This window comes from Hemicordylus capensis, chromosome 14 (genome assembly GCF_027244095.1).
Source record: "Hemicordylus capensis ecotype Gifberg chromosome 14, rHemCap1.1.pri, whole genome shotgun sequence".
NCBI lineage: Eukaryota > Metazoa > Chordata > Lepidosauria > Squamata > Cordylidae > Hemicordylus > Hemicordylus capensis.
In genome coordinates, this window is record NC_069670.1 from 4,442,043 (window position 1) to 4,459,024 (window position 16,982).

Genomic DNA, 16,982 nt, shown 5'->3' on the forward strand with positions numbered 1-16,982 from the left:
GCAGGTGCTTTTTCCAGAGCGGCCCCATCCCCTATGGGGAATATCTTACAGTGCTCACACGTGTGGTCTCCCATTCAAATGCAAACCAGGTTAGACCCTGCTTAGCAAAGGGGACCTACTCGCCTCTTCAAATTCCAGGCACACACCCCAAGCTGTCTCCGGCGGTCACTTTAATATAATATTTCCTCAAGGAATAAGACAACAAAAAATGGAAAACAAGAATAAAATTTATGATAAAAAATATCTTTCTACATTCAACCATCTCCACGCCTGGGAGAGCCGACAGAGGAACAGATTTCCCACCTCATCCAGGAGGTTGTAGGTCGTCTTGGGCATTGGAAACAGCCTGCGAGTCCCAATTTGTTCAAAGTCATGATGTCTAGGGTTAGAGCAGAGGTTCTAGGAGCCTGGGAAAGGTGGCTGGTGAAATGGGGTGCGTGGGGGGGGAGTGAAGAAGTGGTCCCTCTAATTTTGTTCATCTGGGTGCAGGATGAGTTTTGTTCTGGGCGGCAGTATCAAGGCAGTGTGTGCAGAGAGGGGTCCTCCCATTCATAGGAAACTGCCATATGCTGAGTCAGACCCTTGGTCCATCTAGCTCAGTATTGTCTACCCAGACTGGCAGCGGCTTCTCCAAGGTTGCAGGCAGGCGTCTCTCTCAGCCCTATCTTGGAGATGCTGCCAGGAAGGGAATTTGGAACCTAGATGCTCTTCCCAGAGCGGCCCCCATCCCCTAAAGGGAATATCTTACAGTGCTCACACATGGAGTCTCCCATCCAAATGCAAACCAGGGCAGACCCTGCTTAGCTAAGGGGACAAGTCATGCTTGCGACCACAAGACCAGCTCTCCTCTCCTGAAAAAATAAAACTAACCGAGCAGATCTTTTAAAACTTGTGCGTGCTCGCACATGCACATGCTTACACATGAATGGAGTGCCTTCTTAAAAAAAAAAATGGGGGAGTGAAGGTGTAAATATTAACCTATGAAGAGAATGCGTTGGTCAGAATTCTGGGCCTCTGGAAGCAAATTCTTTAGCAAACGGAAGGGCCGCCTGGCGAGTCTTGAGGACTAGCAGCTTGGCTCCGGGATTCGGTTTGGCACAAACCCGAGCAAGAAGCCGGTCTGTTCTGCGACCAGCATTGGGGGGCACCAGGGAGGCAGACGGGTCCGGAGGACTCTAGAACTGCCAATGTGGTCCAGGGCCGAAGGGAAGCTGCCTTAGAACCCGGTGGACGTGCAAGGTTCTAGAGCACCCTCGCTCGGCCGGACGCAGCGGGCACTGTTCAGAGGGCCAGTAAGGTGGGCGAGTTGAGAGAATCGGAGGAGTGGTCCCCGCTGCTGCTGCGTCGGTGGGCCGAGGAGCAGGCCTCCTGGGGGAAGCCGGAGCCGGAGGGCACATCGGGGTCTCCCGGGGTGGGGTAGGTGAAGATCAGGCTGGGGGTGAAAGGGGTGAGAGAGGGAGTAGCTATCAGGGTGGGGGTGTGCAGGGCCTCGGGCTCCAGGACCGCACTGGGGGGCAGGACGATGCTAGGGGGCACAGGGGCGGCACGCCGTGGGGCGCTGCTGGGACCCGGCGGGGACTCCTGCTTCGTGGGGGGCCTGTCCGGGGCCGCTGGCTGGCTTCGGCCCTCTTCCTCTTCCCCCGAGGACTCCCCGGGGACTTTGCAGATGGGGCGGTGGGCCTCCAGGACCAGCTCCAAGCGCTCCTTCTGCTTCTGCAGCTCCGCAATCTCCTTCCGCAGCCCGGACTGCTCGGTCTCTAGCTGGTCCGTCTCCTGTGCGGGGCGGGGGGGGGGGAGGCAGAAAGGGAAAACGCCGCTTTGAAAAAGGGAACGAGGCGGACAAGGGAGATGGTCGGAAGGGGTGCCCCGCGGAGGCCTCTCTGGAGCCTGTTTGGGATGTGCACGTCGATTCGGATTCGAATCGGAGTCGGCCAGAAGCTGGGCGATTCGAATCGAAGCACCCCTTGAAAGGGCGATTCGGATTCGGAATTCGGTTCGGATTCGATTCGAGAGCCATTTGGCACCTTTTTAAAAAAATTCAGGCCCCCCAATTGATTAAGAAAGGCACCAAACAACATCAGATTGATGGGAGTTGTAGTCCAACATCTTGGGAGTCAAAGCTGTCTGGGCCCTTCCTATGTCCAGCGTTACTCTGAAGTTGGAATGTCCCCCCCCCCCACACCCGGCCTGCTCCCTTCAGACTCCACCCATTTCCTTTGCAGTCCCTCTGTTGGAAAACCTCCCATGAAGGAAAACCCAAACTTGTCTTGGGCAATGTGGTGTAGTGGTTAGAGTGCCGGACTAGGACCTGGCAGACCCGAGTTCAAATCCCCCTTCAGCCATGAAACTAGCTGGGTGACTCTGGGCCAGTCACTTCTCTCTCAGCCTAACCGACTTCACAGGGTTGTTGTGAAAGAGAAACTCAAGTATGTAGTACACCGCTCTGGGCTCCTTGGAAGAAGAGCAGGATATAAATGTAAAAATAATAATTAAAAAATTAATGTAGGAACACTCATTCACACAATGAATGAGCACCACCAGGAGAGAGGCGATCACCAGCCTCCTCTGCTCTAGCTACAAGCGTACAGACATCTATACACTTGTACAACATAAGATTGTGCTCTGCCAACTGAGCCAAGTTAGGCAGCTTTTCAAAGCGGTGATGCTCTTGTCTTTAGCAGGGGCAGAGCAACTGGCCTTATCCATTCCCAGCACAGCATCCCTCCAGTGGCTGGTGGTGGTGTCTGTCTTATGTTTCTGTTTTAGACTGTGAACCCTTTGGGGACAGGGAGCCATTTTATTTATTTATTTGTATCTATAAACCGGTTCGGGGACTTTTGTTGAAAGGGAAAGGTGAAGTGTGCAATTGAGTCGATTTTGACTCCTGGTGTCCACCGAGCCCTGTGGTTTTCTTTTGGTAGAATACAGGAGGGGTTGACCATTGCCTCCTCCCACGCAGTATGAGATGATGCCTTTCAGCATCTTCCTCTATCGCGGCTGCCTGATATAGGCGTTTCCCATAGTCTGGGAAACATACCCGCAGGGATTCGAACCGGCAGCCTTCTGCTTGTAAGTCAAGCATTTCCCTTCTGCGCCACTTAAGGTGGTTTTGTTGAAAAGCAGGATATAAATATCTGCTGTATTCGCAGGATGTCGGAATAGGGCTAACCCGCATTCAGATTTCTGTGCACTTGTACTGTATGTACCCGAATCCGACTCGGATTTTTTTCCAAGTTCATTGGGAGGTTGTCTTCAATTCAGGGTTCTGTTCCTTTCGAGTGAATACAGGTATAACCTGATTTAATCTTTGTTTTTAAAGGGGTCGTCTTAAATCCAAGGCCGTCTTCTATTCAGGTAAATACGGTTTGTGTGAATGACCCTGGGTGTGTTCCTTTTCCAAGCAAACCAGGGTCTAGATCCTTTCAAATGCAGATGGGGTGTTGTACAGCAGTACACTTCCTGTGTGACTCGCCGCACCCGTGTACAGCTCTCTACACAAAAACTGTACAAGTGTTGAACTAACTACCTGAGCAAAGAGACACTTTTTAAAGTGGCGAGTCTCTGATCTTTAGCAGGAGGGGAGCAACTGGCCCTCTCCGTCCCCAGCACACCATCCCTCCAGGGTCTGTTGCTGGTCTCTGCTTTAGGTTTCTTTTTCGATTTGGGAGCCTTTTGGGGACAGGGGACCATCTTTGTAATGTATTATGCATTTTTCTACGTAAACCACTTTGGGGGAACTTTGGCGGAAGAGCGGTATATGAATATCCGGTGCCCAGATTCAAATTTTAAAACAAATATAAGTACAGAAAAGCAAGTACAGCGTGATCTCTGACTAGGGTTTCAGCCTCTCACTTCAAATCTTTCCTTAAACTCAATTTTGCCTGGTTTATTTACTTACATTTCTATCCAGCTCTTCCTCCAAGGAGCCCAGAGTTATGTGCACATGGTCATGTTTAGCCTCACAACAACCGTGTGAGGTAGGTTAGGCTGAGAGAGACGTGACTGGCCCAGAGTCACCCAGCAAGTCTCATGGCTGAATGGGGATTTGAACTCGGGTCTCCCTAGTCCTAGTCCAACACTCTAACCTAGGTTGGCCCTCCAGCAGATGTTGGCCTACAACTCCCATAATGCTTGGCTATTGGCCACTGTGGCTGGGGATTATGGGAGTTGTAGTCCAAAAACAGCTGGGGGGGCAAAGTTGAGCAGGCCTGCTCTAACCACTCCACCACACTGTCTCCGTGTACACTGTGGTGGCATGGTTCAGCCCTTCAGCCTACCCACAGCTGAGAATCTAGGCTGGTGTAACTGCATTTCCACAGGTTCCTCCCTCTCCCCGTTCTCCCCCTTGCATCCAACTTTGTGATTGTAAGCTCCTGTGGGCAGGGAGCTAGCTTTGGCTCTGATGTGACTCTCTGAAGTATCACACCCACCCACAACCCCTTAGCTCCCCCCAGCACCACCACTACGAGGCATTCTGCACGCTTTGGAGCCGCTAAAGAGACCTGTGGGATCTGGAGGATTACTCACCATTTGCAAGGTGTCTGTTAGTTCTTTCCGGCGGTTGCGACACTTGGCAGCTGCCAGTTTATTCCTCTCCCGCCTCAAGCGGCGTCTCTCCTCCTCTTCGGGTGTCAGCTGGAGACAGAGAGAGAGAGACAGAGAGATGAGTGTGTGTCCCAGAGAGCTGGTTTTGTGGCAGCAAGCATGACTCGTCCCCTTAGCTAAGCAGGGTCCGCCCTGGTTGCATTTGAATGGGAGACTAGAAGTGTGAGCACTGGAAGAGATTCCCCTTAGGGGATGGAGCCGCTCTGGGAAGAGCATCTTGGTTCCAAGTCCCCTCCCTGGCAGCATCTCCAAGGTAGGGCTGAGAGAGACTCCTGCCTGCAACCTCGGAGAAGCCGCTGCCAGTCTGGGAAGACAAGACCGAGCTCGATGGACCAAGGGTCTGACTCCGTATATGGCAGCTTCCTGTGTTCCACTTGGAATCCTGTGTCCAGTTAGGGGCCCCCTGGCATTTTGGCATTTCCACTGATACACTGGAAAGGGTTCAGAGAAGGTCAGCCGAGATGACGAAGGGTGTGGAAACGAAATCCCACGAGGAATGGATTAACGGAGCCGGAGTATCTCTGGCCTGGTGAAGAAGGCTAAGGAACTAGAACAATAGATCTATTCTAATAGCTAATGGGCTATTCCCCCACCCTCCCGTTGCTCTTGACAGACTAGGCCCAATGAATGGCTATTCCAAGGCAGCAGATTTATTTTTACATACACATTTCTATCCCACTCTTCCTCCGAGGAGCTCAGAGTGGTGGACCTGCTTATTTTTATCCTCACAACCACCCTGTGAGGTAGGTTAGGCTGAGGGAGACATGACTGGCCCAGAGTCACCCAGTGAGTTTCACGGTTGAATGGGGGATTTGAACTCGGATCTTCCTGGTCCTGGTCCAACGCTCTAACCGCTATGCTACTCTAAGCATAGGCTAGAGAACAGGAAGGATTTTCCAATTGTAAGGGTTGCTCAGCAGGGAACCATCTGCCTTCTAGGATGCTGCTTTCTGCCGAGTCAGACCCTTGGCCCACCTAACTCAGGATTGTCTACCCAGACTGGCAGCGGCTTCTCCAAGGTTGCAGGCAGAAGTCTCCCTCAGCCCTCTCTTGAAGAGGTTGCCAGGGAGGGAACCTGGTATCTGCATGCAAGCAAGCAGGTGCTTTTCCCAGAGTGGCCACATGTCCTAGTACAGGCCGGCTCAGCCTTGGCCCCCCCAGCTGTCTTTGGACTACAACTCCCATGATCCCCACCCACAGTGGCCAATAGCCAGGGATGATGGGAGTTGTAGGCCTACATCTGAAGGAGGGTCGACGTTTGAGCAGACCTGCCCTAATATTTTGCAGTGCTCACACATGTCGTCTCCCATTCAAATGCAAACCAAGGCTGACCGGGCTTAGCAAAGGGGACAATTCGCGCTGGCTGCCACAAACCACCAGCATTCTTACTTGATTGGCCGGTCTGCTGAAGCCGCAAAACTGTTCTGAATCTGAGCACTGTCAATGTTGCTGGTGAACACTAGAGGGCGGTATTGTCATGACTCCAGTGCCCTAATCCTAGGAAACCAGGTTCCGGACTCCAGTTGCAACCTCCATGGCTCAGAATAATAAGATTTTTACCGTTGGAAGGGACCTTGGAGATCTTCTAATCTAGTCCACTTCCTTGCACAGTGCATGAACTTGCTGCAGACGGCAGCCATCCTGGCTGTCCAAAAGCCTCATAGGGAGCTGCCTTCTAATGAGTCAGACCCTTGGTCCGTCTAGCTCAGTATTGTCTACCCAGACTGGCAGCGGCTTCTCCAAGGTTGCAGGCAGGAGTCTCTCTCAGCCCTCTCTTGGAGATGCTGCCAGGGAGGGGACTTTGGACCTTCTACATGAAAGCAGGCAGGTGCTCTTCCCAGAGCGGCCCTATCCTCTAATGGGAATATTTTACAGTGTTCACATGTAGTCTCCCATCCAAATTCAAACCAGGGCAGACCCTGCTTAGCAAAGGGGACAATTCATGCTTGCTACCACAAGACCAGCCCTCCTCCCTTAAGAAGAGTCTTCTATGGTAGGAAGCAAACTATTCCACTGTCAAATAGCTGTGAATGAAGCCGATACAGGCCACACATTTCCGTATCGATCAGACAGGCTTTTTCTTAGGTCCAGGAGCTGACCTGGTTCCAAGAGCCTCCAACCATCCTGTTCCTGGTTCCAAGAGCCTCCAACCATCCTGTTCCTAGTTCCAAGTGCCTCCTGGCTCCTGGTTCATGACTCCTGGCTCCCTGGCTCCTGGCTTCCAAGAGCCTCCAACCATCCTGTTCCTGGTTCCAAGAGCCTCCTGGTTCATGACTCCTGGCTTCCTAGTTCCAAGAGCCTCCAACCATCTTGTTCCTGGTTCCAAGTGCCTCCTGGCTCCTAGTTCATGACTCCTGGCTCCCTGGCTCCTGGCTTCCAAGAGCCTCCAACCATCCTGTTCCTGGTTCCAAGAGCCTCCTGGCTCCTGGTTCATGACTCCTGGCTTCCTAGTTCCAAGAGCCTCCAACCATCCTGTTCCTGGTTCCAAGAGCCTCCTGGCTCCTGGCTCCTTGCTTCCTGGTTCCAAGAGCCTCCAACCATCCTGTTCCTGGTTCCAGGAGCCTCCTGGCTCCTGGTTCATGACTCCTGGCTCCCTGGCTTCCAAGAGCCTCCAACCATCCCCATCCACCAGCTTTCCCCACCTGCATCTTCTCTCCACATATACTCACATGTTCAGAGTGACGCCTCCGGGGTATTAAGGTGGGGCTGAGGGTGCGGATCACCCCCGGCCGGATGCTGGCAGGATAGTGCGGGCACCGGTAGGGCCGTGGGTAGGGGGGCATCCCTGGAGAAGCACCCATGATTGTGGGCTGGACCATCCACTGGAGATCGTGGCTGGTGGTGATGGTATTAAGGTTGGGGACGAAGCCGCTGGTGCTGGTGGTGCTGCTGCTTCCAGCCCCGGGATCCGAGGGGTACTTCTGGGAGGAAGAAGACAGAAAGTTAGGAACAAGGGTTCGCAACAGAGGAAGCTGCTGCCTACGGAGTCAGGCCCTCGGTCCACCTCTCTCAGGATTGTCTACCCAGACTGGCAGCGGCTTCTCCGAGGTTGCAGGCGGGATGCTTTCCCAGCCCTGTCTGGAAGGAACAACAGTAATAACAATACACTTTGCTAGCCAAGCCATAACAAATTGTTCGGCTTGCCACAAGCCAACGGTAAAAATGCTCCAATTAAAACACATAACGCAAAAACGAATAAATAACAAGAGGAAAATGAGATCTAGGGGTTCGTCTAGGGCACCAGTTCTTGGGGGGCGCCTAAGCGGTGCCAGAATCTAGCTCTGCCAACTCTTCTCTCTCCCTCCCTCTTGTATTCTACCCCCTCAAAGTACTGCACAGTAGTGTAAGAGGTAATCCTGCCCCTGCTCCCCCAAAAGCCTGCCCATTCTGCACCCACAAATACAGAGAATTCTTTGCTTGTTGCACCTCAGCCCCCAATAAACAGCACGTCCCATCAGCTGCGCCCCTTCTCTTGAAAATGAACTACCTGCCCCAGGATTCATTCCCCAAAAAGTCATTTTCACGGGCTAGATATACGCAAGCTCACAGCGACATCTTGTCCTCTCAATTGCCCCCACAATTATGAATTACTTCCATCACAGACTGGGGGACTCTCTCCCACTGGATTCCCAAGCCACCGCGGCGATCATTCGCACTCAGGGCTCGGGTGAACGCCGAGGCTCCACATTTTTCAGATGGGGGGGCGCAAAATCCAAAGGCTTAGGGCCAGAAGCAGCTCGTCCCAAAATGCAGGGATGAGGTTGTGTGAGGTCATCCTAATGTCCAGCTCATCCTAACGTGCAGGGGGGCGTCCGAGGAGGCTGAGCAGCTGCCTCTGTTTCCCTTTTTTTCCCCCGCCCCGGCGTCAACGAGAGCCACCCAGACTGCAGGCCGGCCATCCATCAGGTAGAGCGACATGGAACCGCGCAGCTCTACCTGATGAGTGGCCAGCCTGCCGGGGAGCGAGAAGAGCCACCTGAGCTGCCTCCCTCAATGCTCCCCGGCTCGTGAAAACCCCGTATCGTGAAAACCGACACGGAACCAGACAGACAGAAGACAGCCCTGCCTTCTGCACTCCCTGCCCTTGCCACACACCCCTTGACCTACTTCTTCCCCGTAGCCACTGCCTTGCCCTGGGGCATCCTGGCACACCTTTGGGGAGGCACACCCTGGCCGTCTGCGTGGGGTGTTGGCGTCACTTCACTCGGCCTGCTGGGAGGGGCACACAGGTCAGCATTAAAAAAAAATCGCCCGCCGGATCTGGCCCGGTGTAGGTGGGGCATTTCCCACTGTTCAAATGTGGCCCCTGATGCCCAAGGGGAGCGGATCTTGGGGCCCTTTGCTAAGCAGGGTCTGCCCTGGTTTGCATTTGAATGGGAGAGGCCATGTGTGAGCCCTGTAAGATCTTCCCCTTTAGGGGATGGGGGCAATCCAGAAGAGCAGAAGGTTCCCAGTTCCCTCCCTGGCAGCATCTCCAAGACCGGGCTGAGAGAGACTCCTGCCTGCAACCTTGGAGAAGCCGCTGCCAGTCTGGGTAGACGATCCTGAGCGAGATGGACCAAGGGTCTAGGGATGTGCGAATCAATTAAAATCGGAATAGATTCGACTCGAATCTGGCCGATTCAAACTTTTTGGATCCAAATCGAATCACCCCTAAAAAGGCTAATTCAATTCGGATTCAAAATGATTCAAATTCAGATCGATTCAAAGACAGTTTAGGGGCATTTTGGCACCTTTTAAAAACCACCCAGGCACCGCTGATTGGTCCAAAAAAAGGGCACCAAAATAGGTCCAATCAATTCAAATTGAATTGGCCGGTTTCTCTTTGAATCCAAATTGAATCTGAAAATTCAACCCATGCACAGCCCTACCAGGGTCCAACTCAGTAGATGGCAGCGTCCTATGTTCCTACATGTAGTCTCCCATCCAAACGCAAACCAAGGTGGACCCTGCTTAGCAAAAGAGACCATTCACGCTTGCTACCACAATCGCCAGGACAGCACCATGGGCAAAAGGTTGAGTCAGGAAGGGTCAAAACCTCACTTAAAGCACGAGTCAAGATTAGGTGTCTCAGGATGTTGTTCAACAGGCTCAGGGCAGGACAACTGAGATGGGGTCTCTGAGAAATGGGTTAATGGAGTTGGGTATGGAGTCGACCCTGATTCGACACAGTCTTTCTATTCCTTTATGTTTAGCCTACAGAAGAAAAGAGGCAGTGGAGACATGATAGCCCTGAAGGGCTGGTCTTGTGGTAGCAGATGTCCCGTTTGCTAAGCAGGGTCTGCCCTGGTTTGCATTTGAATGGGAGACTACATGGGATCCCTGTAAGCTATTAGGGGAAGAACACATGCCTGCTTGCGTGCAAAAGGTCCCAAGTTCCCTCCCCGGCATCTCCAAGACAGGGCTGAGAGAGACTCTTGCAACCTTGGAAAAGCTGCTGCCAGTCTGTGTTGACAATACTAAGCGAGATGGACAAAGGGTCTGACTCAGTATATGGCAGCCTCCCGTGAGATGCGATTCTGACAGCTTCCTAAGGCTGTCACAGAGGAGCAGATTTGTTCTCCGTCGCTCCCGAGGGCAGAACTAGAACCGATAGGTTGAGATGGCAAGGAAGCAGATCTAGGCCAGATATTAGGAGGGATTCCCTAACTGTAAGAGCCGTTGGGCAGTGCTGTGGGGTGGGATCTCCTTCTCTGGAAGTTTCCGAGCAAAAACCGTATGCTTTCAGGGAGGCCTGATCAGTTACTGGCGGGGGTTGGACTAGATGACCTTGAAGGTCCCTTCCCATTCTGACATCTGATGATTCTCTGTGAGGGAGGCAAGGATGGCGTCTGTAAAGCAGGCTGGATGCTTGCTCAGCACACACATCAATACGACACGGATCCCGACACGTGTACCGACACGGATCCCGACACGTGTACCGACACGGATCCCGACACGTGTACCGACACGGATCCCGACACGTGTACCGACACGGATCAGGAGTACCAAGAGTGCACACATATCATCGCGGACTTCTGAAGAATCAGTTGGCAAGGTAGAGCCATAGGCAATCTTTCAGCTGGTTCCCAGGGCCATTTCGCAAGCGGGCAGGAAGGGGTGCTGTGAAAAGTCCCAGCTTCCCTCCCCTGAAACTGGATCCCAGGAAAGAACAGGAGAGGGGCGGGGCTCCCCTCTCTCTCTGTCTGCCGCAGTGGGTGACTCCAATGGATGACTGTGCCCGATGAGTCAGCTTGCGATGACACAGCACAAAATGACACAGCAGAAAAGTCACGGGGGCCCCTCCCATCCTGCCTCAGGATGATGACCCAGGTATGGGCTGCCAAAAGGGGTCACCTAGCAGGGAAATCCCCCTACACGCTCAGACTGCGTGGCCTTTCAGATCACAGGGACATCGGAAGCTGCCACATACTGAGTCAGGCCCTTGGTCCCTCTGGCTCAGGGTTGTCTACCCAGGCTGGCAGCGGCGCCTCCAAGGTTGCAGGCAAGACAAGAGTCTCTCTCAGCCTCCTCACAAGCACTCAGCTGCGATATTGACCTGAGGTGGGGTAAAACTGTAAAAAAAGTCACAGGGGTTTAAATCACTGGCGTCCTATTGAAGGAAAACCCCGATAAAGAAATTCTAGCCAAATATGCCATATTCAGCTATAATCTTCCCCCTCCAACCGCCCCTAAGAATATTTTAGAAATTAGATTATGGTCAAATATAATGATGATCAAGAGCCAGCATAGCATAGTGGTTAGAGTGCTGGACTAGGACCAGGAAGACCCGAGTTCGAATCCCCACCCAACCATGAAACTCACTGGGTGACTCTGGGCCAGTCACTTCTCTCTCAGCCCAACCTACCTCACAGGGTTGTTGTGAGGATAAAAAAAAGCAGGTCCACCACTATGAGCTCCTCGGAGGAAGGGCGGAATATAAGTGAAATAAATAAATATAAAAGTACAAGATATTTGGCTAGAATCTGCTTTTTTCCCCCAGTGTGCTTTCTTTCCTGCAGTAGAATTTTTGTGATATTCATACTGGCATACTTTAAATTTGCTGACATTTATATATGATTTATGATTTACATTTTTATAGAGAGAAGTGTGAGGGGAAGAGAGATAATCGGATATTTAATCCCTACATGAGAGGGAAGATATTTCCCTTTTTTGCCCAGGCTTGCTGGGATTACTATAAGAGGCAGAGAGTTATACCTATTCTGGAGGATACCTGTGATGCCCCTGGGTCCCTTCCCATTTACTCATCCATTGTGGCAGGAACCCAGCTTCTTTCAGAACCCATCATTAGCTTGTGGAACTCCTTGCCACAAGATGATCACCATGGCCTTAGACTGGTTTTAATAAAGGACCGGACATTCATTTTAATAGCTGTTAGCCAGGATTGCTAAGCCGGCCGTCCAGGTTCCGGAGAGGTATACTTCTGTCACACCTCAGCATCTGGCATCCAAACAACAGGGCAAGACTCCGTGCCTTGATGGTTGCTAGGTTGGAAACCGATGCTGGACTCACTGGGCTGACCCACTGGACCCCGCTGGGGGTCATGAGCCCAGCAGCAGGCATATCCAAGTAATCAGGTCCCCCCATATATCAGCCCATCCCCATCTTGCCTTCCACCAGCAACTTCTCTCCCCAGCGCAGAGTTCTGTGGGATCTGGAAGTTGGCACAGTTGGTTCCTCACCAACAGGGAGCCGGTCCAATATAGAAGGCTCGTGTATTTTCCCCTCTCTTTCTAACTCAAGTGCCCTTACAGGTCTATACTGACCCACATCATGCTGTACACAGAACCCTTATTTCCCCCACACACACCTCAACCTACCACATGCCCACCATAAGCACAGAGCCCCCCTAAGGCAGGGATTCTCAACCAGGGGTCCCCAGAGGGGGTTAGACTGCAGCTACCATCATCCACAATGGCTGTTGTGGCATGAGATGATGGGAGTTGTAGTCCAACCCCCTCTGGACACACAACTCTGAGATCCTCTGCCTTCTTCTCTCCTGATATTCCACCTTATATCCACCCCACAGGACAACTCTTTCTCTCTCAGCCACCATACGAAAAAGGCAGGCATGAGGAGCCAATAACTCAGGACTTCTCAAACAGTGGGTCCCCAGTTGAGGCTGGACAACAACTCCCATCACCCCCTGCCACCGTGGCCAAGCAACAGGGGGCAATGGGTGTTGCAGTCCAGCACCAGCCACACTGCCTTCTCAGAGGCCCTGCTGCCCGCCAGCCCAGGGATCGAACAGCCACATGCCAGATCTCACATCTGCCTTCCTCTTGCTGGCTGACCTCCAGTCCCGACTGCATTCCTCAGCATTACTACTCAGGAGTTACCCTAGGGGATGACTAAATGTCCACACAGCTTCCTCTCTGTCGGTTTAGTCAAGATGTCAACCAGGGTGGCCAGGAACCTTGACTTTTCCACTCACCTGAGCACTACCTCAAACTCCAGCATCTTCTCCGAACCAGGAAAGTGAGGGGCTTACAGGCTAGTCTCAATCCACCCAATTCCAGCCGCTCCCCCCTCTAGCTTTCCCCCTCCAGAGAACCCAGGCATCCTAGCCCCCAAAGAACACTCCCCCCACTCCTCTAACTAGCAGAGACTTCTCCCTTCTCAAGGCCTGTGTTGTGTAGTGGTTAGAGTACTGGGGAACCAGGCGCCCCCCCCTTCGAGTGGGGGGACCCGAGTTCAAATCCCGGTTCAGTCATGGAATGCACAGGACGACTCTGGGCCGGCTATTTCCCCTCTCAGGCTAATCCACCTCGCAGGGTTGTTGTGAGGATAAACATAACCAGGTACATGGACTCCTTGGGGTGGGGGGGGAGAGCAGGCTAGAAATGCAGTAAAGAAATAATAAACACACCCTTCTGAATATCCTGTTCGTCACACACCCCAAAGGCTCCTCCAAGCACCACTGAGATTCACTAACATTCATGATAAACGGGTGGTGATGATGACGACGATGAAGAAATTATCATCATCATTATTAATAATAATAAAATAATAACTAAAACTATTATTATTAATAATAATAATAATAATAATAATTCAATTTCTATACCGCCCTTCAAAAAATGGCTCAGGGCAGTTTACACAGAGAAATAATAAATAAATAAGATGGCTCCCTGTCCCCAAAGGGTTCACAATCTAAAAACTAACATCAGATAGACACCAGCAACAGTCACTGGAAGGGTGCTGTGCTGGGGGGTGGAGAGGGCCAGTTGCTCTCCCCCTGCTAAATACAGAGAATCACCACGGTAAAAGGTGCCTCTTTGCCAAGTTAGCAGGGTGGAAAGGTCCCTTCCCATTCACAGAAGCCCTTTGTAGATTCAAAGCTTCCACTAGGTCCAGCACAAGAGACTGTGTCACCTTCTGCCCCCTATTTTACCCATTCCCACTCCCTCTCAGCATGTGCAGAGTGTTTTCTTAATATTTGCTTATAGACCTCTGTCTCCCAGGGACTTTTTTTTTTAATGGGGCGGTATAGAAATGTAACACATCAATAAAACTTAAATGATATTTAAAGAGATGAAATATAGTTTACAAAATCAGTGAACAGAGGATGATGTAAAATCACATATTTAAAGAGAGAGAGAACATAGTTATAGATGGGACATACAGACACAGAGAAGCAGCTGTACAGAGAGATATACTAAAATTCTGGTGGCATCTAGTTTAAAAAAGGAAACCTAATTCCCCATATTTTTGCCTCTCTCGGACCCCAATGATCTGCCCAGAATAGTGGGTGGGGGGAGATTTGGAGATGAATTATGGAGTCCAGAAGGCAAGCACCTGTTTAGAAATAAACCATTTCCTTCCTGGTGGGAAAATCATTCTGGAATCACCAAAGCCGGGAGCTATACAGGATTATTTTCCCGGCAAAAGGAGCAGAACTTTAACCGAGCGAGAGAGTTGGCACTCCAGCACCTAATTTCACCAGACAGGCACGTGAAAGAAGACACGTGCGTAGTAGCTCACCTTAGAAGACAGACTAGAGTCGATAAAAGCCAAGAGCATTTCTGAGCATGTACAGAGCGCACGGGAAATCCACAAGGGCAAAAGACTTGGGCTTCTAGGCAGATCTTAGGAAGGAAAGGGAAAGGGAAAAGAGAAGGGAGGGGGAGAGGGGGGGAACCCCCTTACCTGCTGGGAGCCCGGCCGTAGGGGGGACGCCAGGCCCAGGAAGCGTGGCCGATGAGGTCCGGGAGAGGGTTGCCTTCCTGCCCCGTAATCCTTGTACATCTCTGCCCGGGCTCAACCCCACAGTCACCTTTCCCACGATTCTCTGAATCGTGCTTTCAGCCAGCCTTGATTTTTATGAATGAATACTCTCGACTCACATGGGCGACTTTACTTTGCCCTAGCGAAAGGGGAGCCACATCAAGCCGCCACTGCACTGGGCGGCAAACCCCGCCCCCCCAAAAAAATCAATGCTGTAGTAACCCCATCAAGCATCGTCATAATTCTTCCACGCACCCACCGTTTCACAGGAAAAGAACTCTTAAATCATATCCAGAGAGCTGAGTGAGCCGCTTCCTCCCCTCGAACAAATTGCGCTTGGTACATTCCAGGCGTGAGTCACGGCGCCGTGACGTAGATGCCCTTAAATGGCCTTGTTGCCGGAGTGCCTCGGGAAGGATTTCCCCTTGTCCTGGGTTTCACGTGCGTGATAGAAACCCCAATTGTGCCCCGAAAGCACTTCTTGGCTCACATTCGGGCGATTATTTTATTTAGTTATTTATTTCTCTATCCTATTAGAAGGCTGGTGCCGGGGCTCAAGCCTGGAAAAACGCTACCTTCTGCCCCGGAAGGCCCTCCTTTTTGAATCCCAAGTATCTAAACCCTGAGGAGGGAGGGGCCCTCTGCACATGCTCGGATGAACTTGATTGTTGTTGTTGTTGCTATTGTAATTCATATTAGATCAATTGAATTAATATTAAATTTTAATGAACGCTAACTGGTTTTTATTTATTTATTTAAATGCAAAGATCAGATATTTATTTTAATTAATTAATTCCTCGCTTGAGTAAAAAAAAAATTTTTCCCCTTTTCCTTTTTTGTTAATTAATGAATTGATTGCACTGCAGCCTTGGGAAATCGGTTCCGGGGCTGAGGCGTGGAGGAGGGTGGAGGCGGCAGCAGGCGAGGAGATTGCAAACTGAAAGTCTGGGAGCCAGCCAGGATCCTGCATTCTTCCTCCAGGCACGTGCTCCGCTCAGTTTACCGGTCCAATCCAGTCTGGGACGGCGTTCTTTCGCCGCATTTTTAACGGGGTTGACTCATACCCCCGTGGGCAGAAACCAGGGAAATCCCCGGCCTTTCCCCACTGGGAGCAAGGCCAGACCACAGATTTAGATAGAAAAGCCCCCCCCCCTTTTCCTAATCTAGCGCGGGGGGGGAGTATTAAATGCCGGAGAGGGGGGTATGTCGAATAAAATATCGGTATATTTATTAAAGAACAGAGAGCAGATGCGGCCGAGGGTTCCTTTCCTCCTGGGTTCCTTTCCCATCTAATGAAAGGCTCCTGCTCAAAGAATGGTACCCCTGGGAACTCACTGGATGGGGGGGGGATTTTTTAAAATTTATTTTATTTATTTTTACATTTATATTCCGCTATTCCTTCGAGGAGCCCAGAGCGGGGTCCCTAGTTATGTTTCTGCTCACAACAACCCTGTGAGGTAGGTTAGGATTTCTTCCGGAGCACCTGGGTTGCTTGGTAGGGTTGCCACCTTTTAAAAATGAGCCTAGCTCCTGTGCCTTAATTAATTAATTAATGCTGGGGTGGCTAATAAAACAATAGAAGCAATATAAAAGTCTAACACAATACAACAAATAACACACAGTGTAGAATAAAAACAATTCTAACACACCCAATTAAAGTGGGGGGGAAAGAACAACTTGCTATGCAGGAATTCAACAGGTGAAGCGTTCCCCGCCACGTAGCACCATGCTCAGAACAGTTTAAGGAACATCGGAAGCGGCCATATACTGACCCTTGGTCTATCTAGCTTAGTATTGTCTCTACAGAGACTGGCAGCGGCTTCTCCAAGGTTGCAGGCAGGAATCTCTCTCTTAGCCCGATCTTGGAGAAGCCAGGGAGGGAACTTGGAACCACAGATGCTCTTCCCAGAGCGGCCCCCTCCATTGAGGGGGAATATCTTACAGTGCTCACATGTTGTCTCCCATTCAAATGCAAACCAGGGTGGATCCTGCTTAGCAAAGGGGAAACGTCATGCTTGCTACCACAAGACCAGCTCTCCTCCCTAGTGGGGAGAAATGTGAGAAAGGTGGGGGGCTGCTGCTTGCCTGCCTGCCTGCCTGCCTGTTAAAGAGGAGAGCGGTCAGCGGGGTCTGGAAAGTTTAGTCGGGAG

General features: G+C 51.4%; 1 protein-coding gene across 2 annotated transcripts; it reads right to left on the reverse strand.

Moving 5' to 3' along the window:
• Positions 1-209: 209 nt before the first annotated feature.
• On the reverse strand, positions 210-14,890 carry FOSL1 (FOS like 1, AP-1 transcription factor subunit). 2 transcript variants are annotated; one of them, XM_053277229.1, is made up of 4 exons: positions 14,755-14,890; positions 7,275-7,523; positions 4,528-4,635; positions 210-1,773 (listed from the first exon to the last, which is right to left on the reverse strand). In XM_053277229.1, exons 1-4 carry the CDS (start codon positions 14,851-14,853, stop codon positions 1,282-1,284), a joined length of 948 nt encoding a protein of 315 aa, XP_053133204.1. In that variant the 5' UTR covers positions 14,854-14,890; the 3' UTR covers positions 210-1,281. The 2 variants fall into 2 exon arrangements, with proteins under 2 accessions (XP_053133204.1, XP_053133203.1); XM_053277228.1 differs by having other exon boundaries at positions 7,275-7,526; positions 14,755-14,889.
• Positions 14,891-16,982: the final 2,092 nt, after the last annotated feature.

Excerpts from the sequence above, each read along its gene's own strand:
- FOSL1 (XM_053277228.1), bottom strand. The coding sequence starts at position 14,853 with ATGTACAAGGATTACGGGGCAGGAAGGCAACCCTCTCCCGGACCTCAT. Across the intron at positions 7,527-14,754 it reads TACGGCCGGGCTCCCAGCAG|AAGTACCCCTCGGATCCCGG; the intron begins GTAAGGGGGTTC and ends TCTTCCTCCCAG. Across the intron at positions 1,774-4,527 it reads TAACAGACACCTTGCAAATG|GAGACGGACCAGCTAGAGAC; the intron begins GTGAGTAATCCT and ends CGCCCCGCACAG.